Source organism: Crocodylus porosus, unplaced genomic scaffold (genome assembly GCF_001723895.1).
Source record: "Crocodylus porosus isolate Cpor-Errol unplaced genomic scaffold, CroPor_comp1, whole genome shotgun sequence".
Taxonomy (NCBI): Eukaryota; Metazoa; Chordata; order Crocodylia; family Crocodylidae; genus Crocodylus; species Crocodylus porosus.
Window position 1 is genome coordinate 144,173,596 of NW_017728886.1, and position 16,027 is coordinate 144,189,622.

Sequence of the window (16,027 nt, forward strand, 5' to 3'; positions counted from 1 at the left end):
AAATTTATTGTAGGGAAATGCATCAACAGGTTAAAGACTTGAATCTGTGTTTCAGACAGATGATACTGACTGGGTGTGTGGCATTTGCCCGACATGTTGGACCAACACGCGTGGAAGCTGAGCTTTTACCACAATGTTGGGAACAGGTAACTGGATGTTCTGTAATTTTTTTTACATCAGTAAATTATCTGCAGCCTAAGACTTTTTAAAGAGTCTACAAAATACTTGCCCTGCAATGTGAATTTGGGATGTTTCTGTCTTATTGTATAGTACATTTCTTAGTAACTGTGACAAATGCAAGAGCAAGAGGAATTGGCTAAAGAATCATAAAATTCTAGTCCTTGATACTAAGCTACAGTATTATACTGGCATACGAACTGTATTTATAGACAGCGAGTCTTAGGCAGTTCTGACTCACTAGAGAGTAGTGTTTTAAAAACTCATACATCTTAAATACAATTTAAAGCGTATTCATTACTTATCTGCAGTGTAATATGCACCCTAAGTAATCTCTGAGGACTTAGTAAATTAGTTGATGTGTAATGCAAAACAATTAAAGGTCAAAGAATCTAAAGCAGCAATTAAAAGATTTTTGTAGGAGTTCAGTATTTTGGAACATGCATTTAAGATAGTTTCAGTAATATTCATTAATCATGAACGTACACTCTGCCACCCATTTTGCTATGTGAGAGTCTGAAGAGCAAGATGACCATTGACTTTTCCTTTCTTCCTTTTTGTTGACAATGGAAGCGAGATGGGAACCAAAAGTGTCTAATCTGCTCTCTCCAAAGATTGTAGGCTGAATTTTCCAAACGGGTTAAACCACTGTTTCACCTTTTTCATCTAAAAGACATTCTTTAAAAAGAACAGTTTGTCAATCCCCCAGTGCTCCCATACTTCCTTCTGCTGAGCATCATGCCTCCTAAGCATGGTTCGACAGGACTCGTCATCGACAATGGCATAGCCAATGCCTGGTCTGCGACAAGTGCTCATGAAAGTTTTCACCAACATCGCAGCCACCAACTGCTCAATTCCAGTCACTGCTTTCTTTCCCTTTCCATTGTGAAGGAACTCTTTTCTCACTAGAGTCTTTACAAACTTGATTAGAAACCTCATTGTCTGGTGTAGGAGCTATAGACAAGGTACAGCAAGGGTATGGGAGAGGTGCTTTTCCTCATTTATCTTGAAGGGGAGAGGGGTGGAATCTATATCCTGTCATGGGCTTTAAGATTCAGATGGTTAAACTTGCTTCTGCCCTTTCATTTCTCCAGCTGAATGATTAGTTTGTGGTTCTCCATTTTGTAAAACATCTCCATTCATTCAGTCACCAAGAACTATGTGAGTGTCACATTAGACCAGTGGTTCTCAAACTTGAGACTGAAGGCACCCCTGGATAGACTCGAGGCACCCCTCAGAAAATGCCAGCCTTAGTTTTTCCGTTTTTTTTTGACTTGAGAAAAATAATAGAGCAGATTTTTTTCTGTTACAAAGAACTCAGAAAAACCGCAACTGTGGGTTTCTGTTTGAAATCTCTGAGTTTATCTTGTGAATCATGTTTGCAAACCTAAACAGTGCCAACATTATGTGGCACCCCACAACACACTTAAAAGGAGCTCTAGGTATTTCAGCTATTACAAATACTAGGGATAGTCACTTCTGAACTTCTCCAAAACTGATATTCTAGTTTTAGACGTTGTCAGCATTAGACCAATTTTGCTACTGCTGTCAATACAAAGAGACATGCCTTCTGTCCCACAGAAGCACATGATGGATTTATTTGAACCAGTACTCTTATTAATGTATTAAAAGCAAGAAAAAAAATTGTGTTAGATCTATTTTTAATCTTGTTTTGCATTCATACTTTTTGGTTACTTCCTGAAAACTTGGATTCTCGTTGGTTAGCAATTATGATGACATTGAATAATTAAATGTTGCATTTACACTAGAGCCCTCTGGTTTGCTACTCAGGTGGAAGCTATGTGCATTTTTAAAGGACTTGAATAGCATAATATGGACTTACTTAATGCTTATGTAGTGACTTCCACCAGTTCAGTGATTTGATTTTCTTTAAAATTTGAAAAGCAAACATGTACTGATTAATTTTTTATTTATTCTAAATTACGTTAACCTTACTAATGTACCTCCTGTGTGCTTGGGTCCCTAGCAATCACCTTTCTTGGAGTAGGAGAAAGATGGATTTCTTTCCCTTCACAAAAGGGTCTTGAGTCTGTTGCAATTCACTGGAACTATTCCAGGGGGTTGAATGAAGCATCTGCAGCATATGCAATCCTGCCAACTTCAGTTTCAGGGAGGATGCTAGAGTTTAACCAGTGACCAGTTCTCCAAGGCACAGTACCATTTGATTAGGACAAATTTATTGCACAGAAAACAAATCCCTAAGGTTATATTCCTGCTGAGCTAACCAGTTCATTAATAACCATCTTTCAAAGGTGCCTGGCAGGTATTCAGATTTTTTGGTTCTCTGTTCCAATATAAGCATCTGTTAGTTTTCTCAATCAGGACTTTCATATCCATATTTCCCAAGCATCGTATCTGTTAGATGCTGCACAATTATCAACAAGTCAAAGAGCTGGTTTGCTTGGGGCCTTTAGTTCTCCTGAGGCTTATGGAGCCTCCATCTGAGCCTTTTTCAATGATCATTGAGCCACTTCCATCTTTATTTAAAAAAAAAAAAGAAAAAGAAAAGAAAGGTTTTTGGCGCTATCAGTTAAGCCATGAAGAGTGTCTCATAAGTACGCAAAGCTTACCTCGAGACTCATGTATACAGTATTCCATCAGAATGGAGACCTAAGGCTGTGTCCAAAGTTTGTTCCAAAGATGGCTTGAAAATTAACCTACACCACTTAATCGATCTGCCTGGTCTTTTCTCAGCCTAACACCGTGCAAGGGGAGAAAAGAAACTGCATCCCCTAGATTTATCAAGAACTCTTCTTTATTGTATTGACAGGACCCAAACCCTTTGTTATTTTCACTGCCCCAAAACAGACTTTCAAAAAGTGAAGCCATTTGTTCACAAAAAGTATCTACATGGATAATGTCTTCCTCTATTTCCAACTGGCTGGTGCTTCTCTCCAACTGAATACAAAAGCTTGCTCCTGCAGAATGCAAACACCCTCTGCCTGTTTCCAAAATGTGCTCATATCAAATCTCTTAGGTTGCATTGTGGATAAAAATGCTGATCTTTGTCAAATACTATCCTGGCTTGTACCCATCTCTTAAGCCACCTGCCAAGTTCAAGAGAGTAATTTTCAACCTTCTGGAGGGGAAACTGTTTCACAGTCATCTCCAATAAAACCCACGCAGACACAAACCCAGAACAATTCCTAAGTGTGCAGCAAATGATATCTCTAATAGTTGTTCCATGTGGATTTTGCAGTCTACTTTCTCTCCCTTGCTTTTGGATTCCCCACTTAGCACTGCCTTGAAATTGTAAGGGAGCTGAAGAGCCGTCTTGTCCTTCATGCTCTCACAAGAGCACAGGGAAACAAAGGACATGTTTCTCTTCCCCAACAGATAACTGGTGTTCAAAAAAAAAAAAGAGAAAAATCTGGTATCTTGCACCCATGCTGGTGACCTCTTCAGGAGTGCTCACAATAGGGTACATAACTGTGCCAATTCTCTTTACCAGATCAATCATAAATACCCGGAGAGAAGACTACTAGTGGCAGAGTCTTGTGGAGCTCTAGCACCTTACCTTCCTGTAAGTATTTGGCTAATGCTTTCTCCCTGTTTTAAAAAAAGAGAGAGAAGAAAACCAAAAGCATAACAAATGGTTTTGAATGTTGCTGTACCCCATTTGTGTGAAAGAGAAATGGAAAAATAATTTGTATGATGTTGTATGGGGAATTTTTGGACTCCTGTAGCATTGTATTTCATATAATTAAGCGGTGGCACACATGCGAGATGATAATGTGATTTCCTAGATGTGAGGGGATGGAACAGGAAGCTTGCTATAAAGAAATACTGCTGCTTCAACACAAATGATAGTCAACAAAGCATGGAAAAAGTTCTTAAAATACTTCTGAGTTTACCTTGGAATGAGATAATGCAGCCTGTCCTCATCTACACTGCAAAATAGCTTACAGTTAAGCTTACTGTAGCTCCAGCTGAGTTAAGTGAGGGGGCGTTCTATCCACACTCACGGACAAGCCAAACCCTGTTTGTACCAGGTATTTGTAGACCAAGTTGAGACATGCAGGACGATTTAAAAAAAATTAACAGCTGTTACCACAGTTCTTCTGGCACACAAGAGCTTTTAACCTCAAGGGTGACACCCATATGCATGGGAAACAGAATTTAGTCAGGAGCTAGCTAAACTATGGAACTTCTGAAATGGATTAAAAAAACAGAAAAACTTCAGCACAAAATGCATCCCATCTCTGTTTCATCCCCAGTCTTGCTCAAGTATTTAAGTGCTTTCTTGAATATAAAATAATAAAAGAACAGAGCTGAAAGGACTCCAAAAGGTCTTCTGTTCCCTCCCCCAGTCCAGGGGAGGATTATTCCAGTCTGAACCATCCCAGCCAAGCATGTTTGTCTAACCACGTAAAAGTGTTGGAGATCCCAGGGCTACTCTTGAGTAGTTTGTTCCACTGTTTAACCACTGTCATATAGATGCTTTCCTGTTTCAAGGCCTGTAATATTTTTTTAGATTTTTTTTCTATTGCTGAGAAAATGTATTAACTTGATTTTGAAAGGGGTTCATGTACAACACTGCTTGCTACTTGTAGAAATATCAGAAAATAGTGTCTCTGTGTGTTGGAAAGAAATTGGCGTAAGTCAGATACTGCTGAGTAATAATATTTGGCCTCTGCTGTTTGGTAGAGACTACATTCTGTGTGGTGTTTTGGCTTAGTTGCATTTAGATTTTTTTGTCAAATTTAGAAAAATATCATAAATTTAGCTTAATCTTTGCTACCTGCCCAAACCAATTTACTATTTAATTTCAGCATTCCACCCACGGGAATCAAAAATCATGAGGTTGACCCAAACATCATTACTGTACCTTTTTTGTTTTGTTTTAAGGAAAGCATCTTCATTGTAACTGCTCCCCTCTGGGGAGGTGTATATGAGAGTGGTGACAGCTTCCCCATATCTATAGGCTAAGGTATACTTTAAACCCCTGCTGCTCCTTCGCCATAGTGATACTTTCCGTTGCCCAGCATTTTAATCTTTTCCACCAACCCTCAAATCAATCCTGTCCTTTCTGTTCACATATCAGCATTCCCCCACCAGCTTCTCCCCCCATTCTCTTCCAGCTCCATGGGGTCTTCAGCCTTCTCTCAGATTTGGTATTGCAGGAAGAGAATGGGGGAAGGAGGGGTGAAGGAACAGGAGTATGGAGCAGGTCTTTGTGCTCTCTTATGAGAGGCATCAGTTTCTGAAGTAAGGTTCACATTTATCCTATTTGCCTTCCCCAGTAACTGAACAAGTAGAGGAAGACGGCCAGTCCGACGGTGTATTTTTCTTCAGGCAGGATGGAAATTTGTGACTTTCTTGAATCTGGAATTTCTTGCATCATCACCAGGCTGTTCCCAGCCCTGGTCAAAATTTCACAATTCATTTTAAACGAATACCTAACCTGCATTGTTGCCAAGTTGTTTGCCACCTTTGACGTTGAAATGGCTAAGGACAGATCCTTATGGTAAATCAATTACTGATACTTTGCGATAGCCAAGCACATCCTAAAATATTACAAGTAGTTGTAATAATTCAGCAGGAAATGATTGTGTGTTTTTGTCAGTTTAATGTTCTAAAAGGGCCGGAGTTGTGTGTGTAGTAACACAGCATACTTTATTCCATACATTATTAGGACTCTATTTCTATGCAACATCCTCACCAGTAAAAATGTGGAAAGCTGTCCTTGGGTTATTTTGTGATAAAAATCATTGTTTGAAATCCAGAGTATGTGTAGGAATGTAAAGTATGTACCCAAGGACCACATGTGGATTTATTTTATTTAGCAAAAATCTCTCTCCTTGCTTTCAGAAGGAGATTCGTAGCTCACTGGTGCTTTCTATGCTGCAACAGATGCTAATGGAAGATAAGGCAGATCTGGTACGAGAAGCTGTGATCAAAAGTCTTGGCATTATTATGGGATACATTGATGATCCAGACAAGTATCAACAGGTATCATTCAGGATTGAATGCAGTACTTTGGTTATTTTAGTACTTTTCATATAAATTAGGGACAGTTATTCAAAACCTGTAAATTACACTAGCTATTCACCATAACTAAAACGAGAATTACATTTAAAGGGTATGGATGAATGTAACAATTTTATTGATATCCTATGTAGCCATTCCCAGTGTAGCAAAACTACTCTAGCTTTTAACCCTGTTTCATTCAAGGATAAAGTTGGGGTGATTTACCCAGTACATCTAGAGGATCAGGCTGACCTAACAGTTAGATTGTAACTGCTGCTGCACACTCCCTCTCCCTTTTAAAGTGGATAAAATAAAAGTTTATTCATATGCTCAGGTATCAGTATTACCTTGGATAAGCCTCCTGCAAACTCAGAATTTTATACTTCATTCGGGTTCATTTCTAGATCATTCCCATTGCAAGGTGAGGCAGAAGAGTATGGAAGAATCCTTGTATCAGTGTTGTATGGGATCAATACTGTTACGTATGGATGCAGTAACTAGAAAAATACCAAGTTATAGTAACCTAGCCTGTGTGTTCTTTCCAGTCTGTGTTTGTATCGTAAGGCGATTTCTCAGAATGAGCTATGGGGAAATTGGGTAAAATGTGACATTCCTAATCCATGTTTGCTATGTTCTGCCAGGGTTTTGAACTGCTGCTTTCAGCTTTGGGAGATCCCTCAGAACGAGTTGTTAGTGCAACACATCAGGTATTTTTGCCTGCCTATGCTGCCTGGACTACAGAACTGGGGAATTTACAGTCTCATCTTATACCTACGCTGCTTAATAAGATTGAAAAACTACTCAGGGTAGGTGTTCAGGGTCCACTGTATTTGAGTTTTCTGTGTACCTTTAACTGATGGACACACTTCAGAATTGAAATACATACCATTTATTATGTTTAAATAGAAGAGCCATGTAGGTGACTCTGTTCATGTTTAAGAAAAAAATTTTTAAGAAAAAACTCCCAAATGCTTTGATTTATCACTTTCTCAGGTCCTAGAATCAAAACAGGCTTTAAGTAAATCACTGACTTTTACCAGAAAATACAGTTTTGAATATAGCACAGATTTTTAACTAAACAACTATAGCTTGATTGCATCTTCTGTTTGATTTCTCTTTTCCTTTTCCTTTCTTGTATAAGTAAAGGCACACAAGTAAAGTCTTATTACAGGTTAGAAAGCAGTGTATCAGTAGTGTTCCATACATACTTTTTCAGAAATCCTGAAATACAGGGGTGATAGAGGATAAATGGATGCCTAAACAGCACATCAGCAAAAAAAAGTATGAAAAACCCTAATGAATCTTTCATGCATGTTTCAGGAAGGAGAGCATGGACTGGATGAACATAAACTCCACCTGTATCTTTCTGCTTTGCAGTCCTTGATTCCTTCACTGTTTTCACTGGTGCTACAAAACGCACCTTTCACAAGCAAAGCTAAGCTCCAAGGCGATGTGCCACAGATAGAAGGTACACAGTTCAAACAATTCTATAAAAGATTGTTTTCTTTGCAGACAAAGTACAGATATTAAAATGATTTTGAAGCATAGGAAGAAATGTAGGAACAGTGTATACCTGACATTAAAGTAATGAGATTTCATGGGTATGTGAGATTCTCATGTGGAAAATGTAATGCAATAGGCTTAAACCATTCCCATTCGTACTCTGCTGTTGTATGTTTCTAACCTGGGTGTCCTTGCAAAAGTTCTTCTGTGCTGTGGATTTGTATATCTGAGTCAGTGATGGATATATAGATATAATACACCTGCTATGAACATGTGAGGCTTTGTCATGTCCTCTTTGTTCCGTTATCCCATATTTGGAAAAATGCATCCATTTTCTGAGAAGTAGGGTCAGCCCTAGATAAGTTACTGGCATAGGATTCAGCTCTATTAGAATCATTGAGTTAATATGATTAAAAATGGTTAGCAGATCTACATGGACAGCAGAAGAATGAGGAAGTTCAAAATGGCATCGATTCAATCTAAAAGAAAATACGTTGCGTCTTTCTGAAATATTTCAACTCAGCAGCAGTTGATGCTGCAAGGTACAGGCAGAGCATGGTCTTTGCTCAGAGCAGCTATGCAGTTTGGGTATGTTGCTCACATAATCTGGTGACTTTTTTGAGGCTAAAGACCTATTTTGCTCCATGAGCCATCAAATGAATTCTGAAAAATGTAAGCCACCTTTTCTAACGCAAATATTACATATTATAAAATGATAGATCTCTAAATGATGTTTTCATGTATCCAGATTTAATATATTTGTCATTCTCCCCTTCTGTATTGAAACCAGTTAAATTAACTTATTTAAAAAGAATCATCCTTATTTTTATAAGCATTTTCTAAAAATAAAAAGTTCAGAAGGCAAATACAAAGCATTCCAAGTTGGTCTTCCTGAAGGTTTCTCTGAAAGAATAGCTCTTTACTAACAGCCAGAAAAAAACTTTTAAATCCTTTAAAGTAGCTTTTGCTGCCATAGTCTCTTCTGAGTAAAACACTCTAGTGAAGTGTTAAACTTTTAACTAATAGTGATTCTTTCAGCTATTGATTAATTGATTACCTACACAACAGCTTGATGAGAATTGAATACTTTCAACCATCTCCCAGACTGAAAAGTATGCTTAATTACAAGCATCTTAGGACTTTTCTTGATTATTGCTATATAAGAAACATGTAATGGTATATGATGTGTTTGGATAGTTAGCTGTATACAAACAATAACTTTATGTAAGCATGCATAAATGGGTAATATTTTAGGTGTAAAAATAGAATTTGGGAAGTTAACTGTCATAGTGAAGTACATAACTGTTAACTGCTCACTGATATGGTTCAAAGATAAACCTTTCCCCTGCTGAAATTGCTAAGTTTGGGACATAAGGTATTCTACCATTTGTCCTTAACAAAAGGAGAGAACGTAATACCTGGACTTCCCATTCATCTGGTAACATTTGATGGAAGCCTAAGCATGCTTTTGAGTTGAGCTATAGGAGAGAGATCATATTCTCACAGTTTTAACATTTTATGTTTGTATCTGTGCTGTAGATCTGAGAATATTAAAAGTACTCATGCAATTTAGTTAGCATTTTAATACTGTTCTTAGGCTAGTGTTTTTGTTGTTAGCCTGTAGATCCACAGAGTTCTCGATAGCGCCTGACCAAAGTTCTCCTTTGTCCTGTTGTTTTGTAAATTAATTTTATTTGGGTAATGGAATTATAAAATGTTTGGTTATCAAAGCATCAAATTATCTTTATATGGTATATAGAGAAGACATTCATTTGTGGCTTAAAGGATAGCACTAGGTATTGAGAGACCTAGTTTTTTATTCCTTGTTCTACTGCATAATTGCTGTGTCATCTTTATCTCCATTTCCCCATCTATTATAAGAATTATGCTTTACAAAAAGTTAAGTACTTTGACAGTGTTAGAAGTTCAAATCACTGTGCAAATTTGATTTAAAAATTCAGTTTAATAACTAGCTTACATCTACCGACATCACCTCAAAGTTACTTTTTCGTGTTTTCTTCGTGGCTATTTCCCTTTGCTATTACAGTGACTAGGTTCCCACGGCCTGCATCACCTCTGCAAGATGTAGCCACTATTGTTGGAAGCCGTGAACAGCTAGCAGTGTTGCTTCAACTTTATGATTACCAGCTGGAACATGAGGGTACCACAGGCTGGGAGACTTTGTTATGGGTTGTCAATCAATTGTGAGTTATCCTCTTTATCCCACAATCCAAATTTTTCATGTCTTGTAAGCAATTTATAAATGTGGAAAGTGCAAGTCATCTGTTTTCTAATATTTTTACTATTTTTTTTTAACTTTCTATACCTTAAAATGGAATTCTCAGCTTTTGTCAAGTTTCAAAGCCAAATGTGATCAGGAAAATACAGCCTTTTAAGCGATCATAAACGATATTTTTTTCTAAAAAGTAGCAAAGTGCATAAAGATCTCTTCACGATCTAGAAATTAGGCATGTGCAAAGTATTAACTTCAGATTCAGCAATTCGGAGGGAAAGTGATTCAATTCGGTTATTTGAATCACTGTCCCAATTCGATTCGGCCGAATCGGAAGATATTTGGCCATGGACTATACAGGCAGACAGTGCTGGCAGGAGCAGCCAGACGAGCCCTGGCTTGAGCCAGCAGCCCCAGGAGAAGTCATGGCTCATCCAGCTGCTCCCCCAGCTGGCCCCCTGCCAGGGTGAGGCAGGCAGTGCTGGCAGCCACAAAAGAAACCACGGGGGGTGGGGGAATTGAACCGGGAGCTGGGAGGATTGATCGGGGGCTGGGGAAACTAACAGGGGCTTCCCCCCAGCCCCTGCAGCTTGTCCTGGGACTGCCAGCTCAAGCCGTGGCTTGTCCACCTGCTCCCCTGGCTGCCCCACCCTGGGCAAGGCATGCAGTGCTGGCAGCCCTGGAAGAAGCCGCAGGGGCTGGGGGAAATGATTGGAAGCCGGGGGATCAAACCAGTAACTGAGGAATCAAACTAGGAGCTGGGGGAAAGCCCCTGATCATTTTTCCTAAGCCCCCCATGGCTTCCCAGGGCTGCCAGCACTACCTGTCTCACCCCTATGGGGGAGCAGCCGGACGAACCGCAGCTTCTCCTGGGGCTGCCGGCTCAAGCCGGGACTCATCCAGCTGCTCCCACCAGCACTGCCTAGTGCCTGCCTGTACAGTCTATGGCTGAATCTCCGCATCGCTCTGAATCAATTCGGAGGCTTCTGATTTTGAGTCAGAGAGATTAATGGGTCTCCCAATTCAATTCAGAAATTCGGCTGCCAAATTGGGCCGAATCTCCTCCAGATCAAATCGGCTACTGAAGCTTTGCACAGCCCTACTAGAAATACATTTTAAGTGACAAATTCACAGTGTTTATGTGTTCAAGTGCTAGACATTATTACCAGGATTAGAACTGGAACGATGCAGGATATTGGTGTAGGAAGAGCAGCACCTGTGTAAGGGTTATCAGAGAGAAGAAAAAGAGGTGGCTAGCTTCTAATGTGCTTCTGTTTACTGTTTTTAGGCTACCACAGCTTATAGAAATAGTGGGCAAAATCAATGTTGCCTCAACTGCTTGTGTCCATGAGTTTTCCAGGTTTTTCTGGCGTCTTTGCAGGACATTTGGGAAAATATTCACAAACACTAAGGTAACACAGTACTTTATCTAGCTTGGACTTAAATACAGAAATATGTGGTGTTTGGTATTGTGTACATGTAGCAAGAGGCCATGTGAAAGGCACTTTACATAATTCCAGTATCAAAAATTGCTGACCCACGCTTTCAGTTGCAGTTCTTAAAAATGCTCCAGGCCTTGTTCTCTTCTTTGTCTTCACTTCTCTTTGATTTAATTTGTTTCTCAACTTGCATTATTGCTCAATCCCTGATTGTATGGTTCACAGACTGCTATTCTGCATTGTACTGGGGGAAGAGTCGATTTAGCCACACTTTTTGGCGCTTCCTTTATGAACATGTTAAGTTGGATAGTTTACCTAATCCAAATATAACATTAATTTTCTTTCTGAGCATTATATTATATAGTATATTTTGTGTGCTTCATCTAATTTGGTGTCATCTGTGTCCCTCATTAATATTTTATTTAAAATAAGTATTCTGCTTTTTCAGAATGTTTTAACAAATGCAGGATCTATAGTAAACAAAGATCTGATTTTTTTTTTTTTTTTTGTGACCCCTCTCATGGGAGGTACATGGGGAGGGGGAAGGAGGGTGGGTTGTGGTGACCCTGTGTCCCCAGCAGTACCCCGGTTTAACAAAAGGGTACAAACAACTCAGATTTGTTTACACACATGGGCATTAGAGTGTAATCTGTCATGTAACCCAGGAAACCCTGCATGGAAACCTGATCAAATTACCCCTTGTCAACAATGCAACATAAAGGCCTAATTCTAAACAGTCTCACAAAGATCCTTTGGGGTGAGAGTCTTCACCTTGTGCACAACCCAAGCTGTTCCAGGTGGTACAAAAACATTCACCACTTCAGTGCACCCTCTTGGTGTTGGGGTCTAAGTCTATCCTTCTCCCAGCTGCACTCAGACTGGGCCCCTCCACAATCTATTTCGGTAGGACATCTTTCAACTTTTTCAGTGGTGCTTGAAGCATATCAGGGAGCAAGGCCTTTCTCCTGCTCCAACCACTCTGGCTCCAAGCAAAGTGACCCACATATTACAGTTCTTCTTTCCCTCTTCCCCTCCTGCTAGCCTTCAGAGCAGCCTTGGGGCAGTAGTTCAACCCAGTTTCCTAAATCTGGTTATCCTAGGCTTGGGGTGGTCCCACCTCTCTATGTTTAACCCCTACCCCTGGGTTGTAAAGGGTTAAATATTTAAAAGATTATATATGACTTGGTCAGTAAAATAACTGAGCAAATATATGAACCTTGATGGCGAGCTAGGGGAGATTATTCTACCCCTTTCTAGATAACTTGTAGTGAATTTTTACCCTAAATCATTATCTTACAATAATTTCCTTTCTAAAAGGTATATTTACAAAAAATGATGCAGGTTCTGTGGAGTCAAAGTCGAATAAGAAATTAGTTTTGGAATTTTAATTTAAAATCACTTTTATTGAGCCCAGAAAGAAAAGCCTTGCATTTTTTATAGATTTTTTTTTTTATTTAGCTTATGCTTGCAGGAAGAGTTTTCAGTAAGTTTGAGGACAAATCAGCTGAGATACTTGACTCGGGCTGTAAAACTTCAGCGTTTTCAATTTTTATTTGTATTAAACATAATTATTGTGACTCAAGCTTAGATGGAGCCAGACAATGTGAATTCCTGAGAGACTTCAGCACCTGAAGTCTAAGAATTGATTGTACCTTGTCTACATCACTTTGTACAAGGTGCTCAGTTATAAGCAGGGAACCTGGTTTTCTCTGATAAAAATTGCAAATTCTCTGATTAAAAACCCTAAAATCTGTGATTAAAATGAAACACCACTGTATATGTATATGTGTGTGTATATATATGTTTCAGTTGAACACAATGTTTTATTGATATAGTTACAATTTTAAAGCAGTTTGGATACCTACCAATGCCTCAATCACTATAACAAAATGAATTCTAAATACCTATAAATTAGGTATTTGATTTTGGGTTTTTTATCATGGAAAATCAGAGCTCTCCCTGCTCCCATCACTCACCAAAACGCAGATCCAGGCCCCTCGCTCCCAAGCCCATGGCCCTGCTGGTACCTCTGACTCCCCACTCCCAGCCATGCTAGAGAGGACTGCAAGCTGCAAGGGCTATGGGGCCAGGCACCCAAGTCTACAGCCCCCTACTCCTGCCAGCATGGGACCACACTCCCCCTCCCCTGTGGGTGGCACAGCCAGAGCAGAGCTGTGGTGGGAGGGGGTTGGGTGTAGGCTGCCTGCTGCGGGCTTAGGGCTCTATGCCCTGCTGCCCTCCCCCAGGGGCCTCTGCAGCCCATCTGACCCTGCCGGCATGGCAAGCCAGGGCAGAGGTCCTGCCCGCCAGGGCTGCAGAGGCTCCAGGGGGAACACAGCAGGGGGGGAGCCCAAACCTGCAGCAGGCAGCCCACATCCACCTCATGCACAGATCTGGGGGGGTCACATGCCACTCTCCACCCCTACCCCTCCAAAGTACATGCAGCAGTGGAACTGGCCCCATACGCACACCCCCATACGAGCTGTCTGCGTCTCTGTCCCACTCCCCACCTGGCCCCTGCAGCTGTGCATGGCACTGAGCCCCTGTACCGCCCAGGCTGGGCAGAGGCCCCAGCCCTACCCAACTCCCTCCATATGAGGACCTCAATTTGCCGCCACCCCCACCCCGCATCAGACTTACCTGTAGGACGTGCTCTCCAGGCTGCCTGGCAGCCATGTGCATGTGTGCATGCATAGTGAAGGGCTTTGTCTAGGAGGCAGGAAGTGGCACCAGCAACACTGGCAGGGAAGAGGGTGGGCAGCCAGCACTGAAAGCAAAGCAGCGTTCTGCTGCAAAATGTTGCCTTCGCCTATTTTAAAGCATTGTTCTTTGTGTCTTCAGAATTTCCTCTGCTGATTACTTAACTCTTTAAGAAACATGAATGATTTGATTTATGAAAGGTTTTCTTCAATTTGGTTCATACCCATTCTATAGGTAAAACCACAGTTCCAGGAAATCTTAAGATTGTCAGAAGAAAATATTGGTGAGTGGTGTGTTCATTTTTGTCTGTGTAAAAAAAGAGGAAAAAAAAGTCATTTTCTGAACTGAGTCCAGAGTTACTGCTTTTCTCTAGAAGTGTTCTATAAGAACAATTGACATTTAAAGTCTAGAATCCAAGGGCATTTATACACGTATGTTTTTGTACCCAGACTTGCCTGAGATCTTGCACATTGGAGCAGACTCGATTGATTGAGTGGCAAAATGTGCATCAGCACGCAGAAAACGCTGGTGATTGCTTTTGAACTAAAATACCTTCTATGTGTGTTGGTTAAAAGTGTACCGCTGCCATTTTCTGCACGCTGATGCAGATTTCGCTGCTTATACAACTGCAAGCAATGCAGCATCAGGCACTTTTATATGTAAAAAAAAAATCCAAAGTTTGAAAATGAAGTTTAATTTTAAATTGACAGTGCTGCCTATTTATCTTTTGTTCTGCAGTCTTTTCCAAATTTTCCTGCCACCTGCTTAAATTTAAATGCCAAAGGAAGCTATTGATTGTTTAGTACTTTTGAAATGTTAGGCCCCTTACTTGGATAATTAAATAAGGATTTTAGACACCCACTTCGGAAAAATTTTTGTTTGAGTCTCCTAACTGGGACAGTCACCTTCCCATTAAATTGATCTAAGACTGGTACAGATACACACCCAAACTTCCCACCATTAGTAGTGCTGCTGTACTGCTATTATGATTGGTAACACTGGAAGCTGTTTTCAGTATAATTAAATGTGGTTAGAGGCTGTCTAATGGTACAGTACTGTACGATTCTTTAGAGTTGGAGAGCTTTTCATTAGCCGTTCCAGTGTTCCCAGCAATGGTGTAATTGAACTAGTGTGAACAACAGCATGGATTTTTTTAAATAAAAAATCTCTTAGTGCAGATGAGGTTTAGGAATAGCAGCTATATCTCTTCTTAGTTTTGCTGCTTTGAAGCCTAGCATGTCACTGGAACACAAAGCTGTAATTTAGTTCTATTCCCTGCTAAAATGTTTAACAGTTTTAAATAAAAGTGTGTGTGTGGGTAAGTTGCCCTAATATTGATTATTCTTAATGGAATTTTGATTTAACTTTTTCTGATAGTTCTATCAATGACTTTAGATTCCACAGCAGGAAATGGAGTGCTGACAAAGGCCACAGTTCCCATCTATGCAACAGGAGTCCTTACATGTTATATTCAGGTAACAATATTTTTTCAAAAACAAGTAAGATGTCTTGTTTTTTACACTGGAAATTTGCATTTTCTCTCTTAAAGACTTTAGGATGACTGGCTCTACTGTAGTCGAGAAATTCTCATACACAGACATTAATTCCAGCTTCTACTGTAAGTGTCAGATGAATTGAGTTATTATGAACTGTAGCATAAACAAGGCTCCTGCCAGTCAGACCTTTTAATGTGGTCCTTTATAATTTATATAGAAAAGTCTGGTCTTCCAAAGAAAATAAAGGAGAGAGTTTCTTTTAAACCGATTTAAGAAAACAAAAAATGCAGGTTTTATTCCTGTATAGATCTTGAAAGACTACAGTTGAAACTCTTTATAAATGTTATGAATTAGTCATTCACTGAATGTGTGAAGCACCAGTGGCTTTATTGATTTACCATGTCTTGCGTATTTTTTCCTATTGTGGGCTGTTTTCTGTCCTTCTGATTGTTGCCTGGTATCTTAAGTTTTTACTGAGTTCTCCTCCA

General features: G+C 39.9%; 1 protein-coding gene across 1 annotated transcript in view; it reads left to right on the forward strand.

Annotated features, from left to right (window-relative positions):
* The window catches only part of KIAA1468 (KIAA1468 ortholog), a 131,498-nt gene that overhangs the window by 81,677 nt on the left and 33,794 nt on the right, over positions 1-16,027 (forward strand). Inside the window, 9 exon segments of the mRNA XM_019542172.1 lie at positions 56-146; positions 3,650-3,721; positions 6,010-6,150; positions 6,810-6,974; positions 7,489-7,636; positions 9,719-9,875; positions 11,193-11,316; positions 14,278-14,326; positions 15,421-15,518. Coding sequence (XP_019397717.1) covers positions 56-146; positions 3,650-3,721; positions 6,010-6,150; positions 6,810-6,974; positions 7,489-7,636; positions 9,719-9,875; positions 11,193-11,316; positions 14,278-14,326; positions 15,421-15,518 — 1,045 coding nt within the window.